Source organism: Diachasma alloeum, unplaced genomic scaffold (genome assembly GCF_001412515.2).
Source record: "Diachasma alloeum isolate Michigan unplaced genomic scaffold, Dall2.0 Dall_scaffold_01095, whole genome shotgun sequence".
In the NCBI taxonomy this organism is placed as follows: Eukaryota; Metazoa; Arthropoda; class Insecta; order Hymenoptera; family Braconidae; genus Diachasma; species Diachasma alloeum.
This window is the reverse complement of record NW_021681206.1, coordinates 6,500-8,327: the sequence shown is the minus strand read 5'-3', so window position 1 is coordinate 8,327 and position 1,828 is coordinate 6,500. Positions and strand designations below refer to the sequence as shown.

The window sequence follows — 1,828 nt, the reverse complement described above, 5'->3', positions numbered from 1 at the left end:
CCTCGAACAGGACTATCTGACTGGGTTCTAAACTCCTATCTTCCGTTGCATACAGTTGCGCGAATGCTGCGGGTTTTACGTGAATCACTTCGAATAGAAAATATTCTACGTGAATCACTCGCATCTATGCAAATACTGTGTGAACCACTTCACCAGCTCTTGCGTCGATCACTCCAAATAGAAAATATTTTGCGTTAACCACTCCACTCACTCTTGTATGTATCACTCAAACTACATTGCCTCGTTCCCTGCGGGTCTCACTCACTGCACTATCTACATGCAGTGCTCAATGAACTACTCCGTGCTTGCGTGAATCACTCAGATACCTAATGGAGTGTACGGAGTGTATCGGAGGGATTCACGTAGGTGTATGAATAGCCACTGCCAAAAAATATTATGGACTATTTGGGTATAAATTTCGTTTTCAATGAATGTGAGTGCAAACCTCGCCTTCGGCTCGGTCTGTACACTTAACATTCGTCGAAAAAAGTATGTGTATTCCAATATCCTATTTCGATAGAAGTCTTGCAAAAATTGAACAGAATTTTTGAATGAATACGCGAAGATTTTCTGTCAACATTTTTCGTTTGTGGAATAAACTGAAACTGGATTCATCTATTCTGGAATATAAAATAGATGAATAGCACGGAGGAATATGTAAGGAACATTTTCTAATCTGTGGCGTATGCAGGCATTGTTATAAGGACGTTTCTTCATACAGCGAAGAGGAAGGTGCACAAAAAAAATTAACAAATTTCTTCAGTTCTTTAAAACTCAGCCATAGTTTACAAAAACTGATATCGTGCCTCATGTGGTATTATCTAGAGCACCTCGTCCGCGTCTTCTCCACCATTTTCGTATTCTATTTGTCTTTCGGTATTAATGGAATGAATATCTCCATGGAATTTTTTTGTAAAGTTTATCACAGTTATTTATGTTCCCCGCACAGTAACTCTCAAAGAATATGTCTCTCTTAAATTTATCTCGATTCAGAACTTCCTGATCATATTCTTTTACTAATTTTTTTTTATCACAAAAAGAACTTGTTTTTTCACCTTTGGAAATTGCCATGGAAAAAAACCCTAACACAATAAACATTTTACAGATTTGGTTCTCACGCTACTAAGCTCTGACAACGAGGGATTGAAGCTAGAGATTCGAAAAAATCTCGAAGACGATTTACCAGGACTCAAAGATATGGCCAATTATTTTCGGAAACAAGTAACCGCTGATAAATAGAGGCCAATTATTGTAATATATTTCAGTACTAATGTGGAGATGATCATTATTCGTAAAAATTGTCTACAAGATGTCCCAAAATACCAATGAATATTTCAGAGGATGAAAAAGGATGAAATTCCGAGTTGAAAGTTCGTTGTCTCCTTTTGACACTGGACTTTAGTTATTAATTCTGAATGGATACATCTCCAGGGCGCTCTATCTACGGTTACACTGAGGTGGTTCATCGCTGCATTTACCAACCGTTTGAAATATAATATTGACGTGTTACATATTGATGTAGTTCAGCCAATCTGGAAAAGGCTCATGTACCCACTAAAATATAAGTAGAGTTCCATGTCAGTGCTCATCATGGTGAAAAAGGATTGTACATATATATTATTATTATTATTATTATTATTATAATTTTATAACCTACATTGTATAACCTTTTCACATCACAAATTAAAAATATAGAAAAATGGTATAAATTTAGCACAAAGATTATCCGCAAGTATAGTAATTGACATAAATGATGAAAATTCACTTATTTCAATATATGTATATACATATATATATATATATATATATATATATATATATATATATA

General features: G+C 34.7%; 1 protein-coding gene across 2 annotated transcripts in view; it reads left to right on the top strand.

Moving 5' to 3' along the window:
- The window catches only part of LOC107045868 (E3 UFM1-protein ligase 1 homolog), a 134,823-nt gene extending 133,191 nt beyond the window's left edge, over positions 1-1,632 (top strand). For both annotated transcript variants that reach the window (XM_015268273.1, XM_015268274.1), the window contains one exon: positions 1,106-1,632. In XM_015268273.1, coding sequence (XP_015123759.1) covers positions 1,106-1,239 — 134 coding nt within the window. In that variant the 3' untranslated portion in view covers positions 1,240-1,632. The remainder of the gene's footprint in view (positions 1-1,105) is intronic.
- Positions 1,633-1,828: the final 196 nt, after the last annotated feature.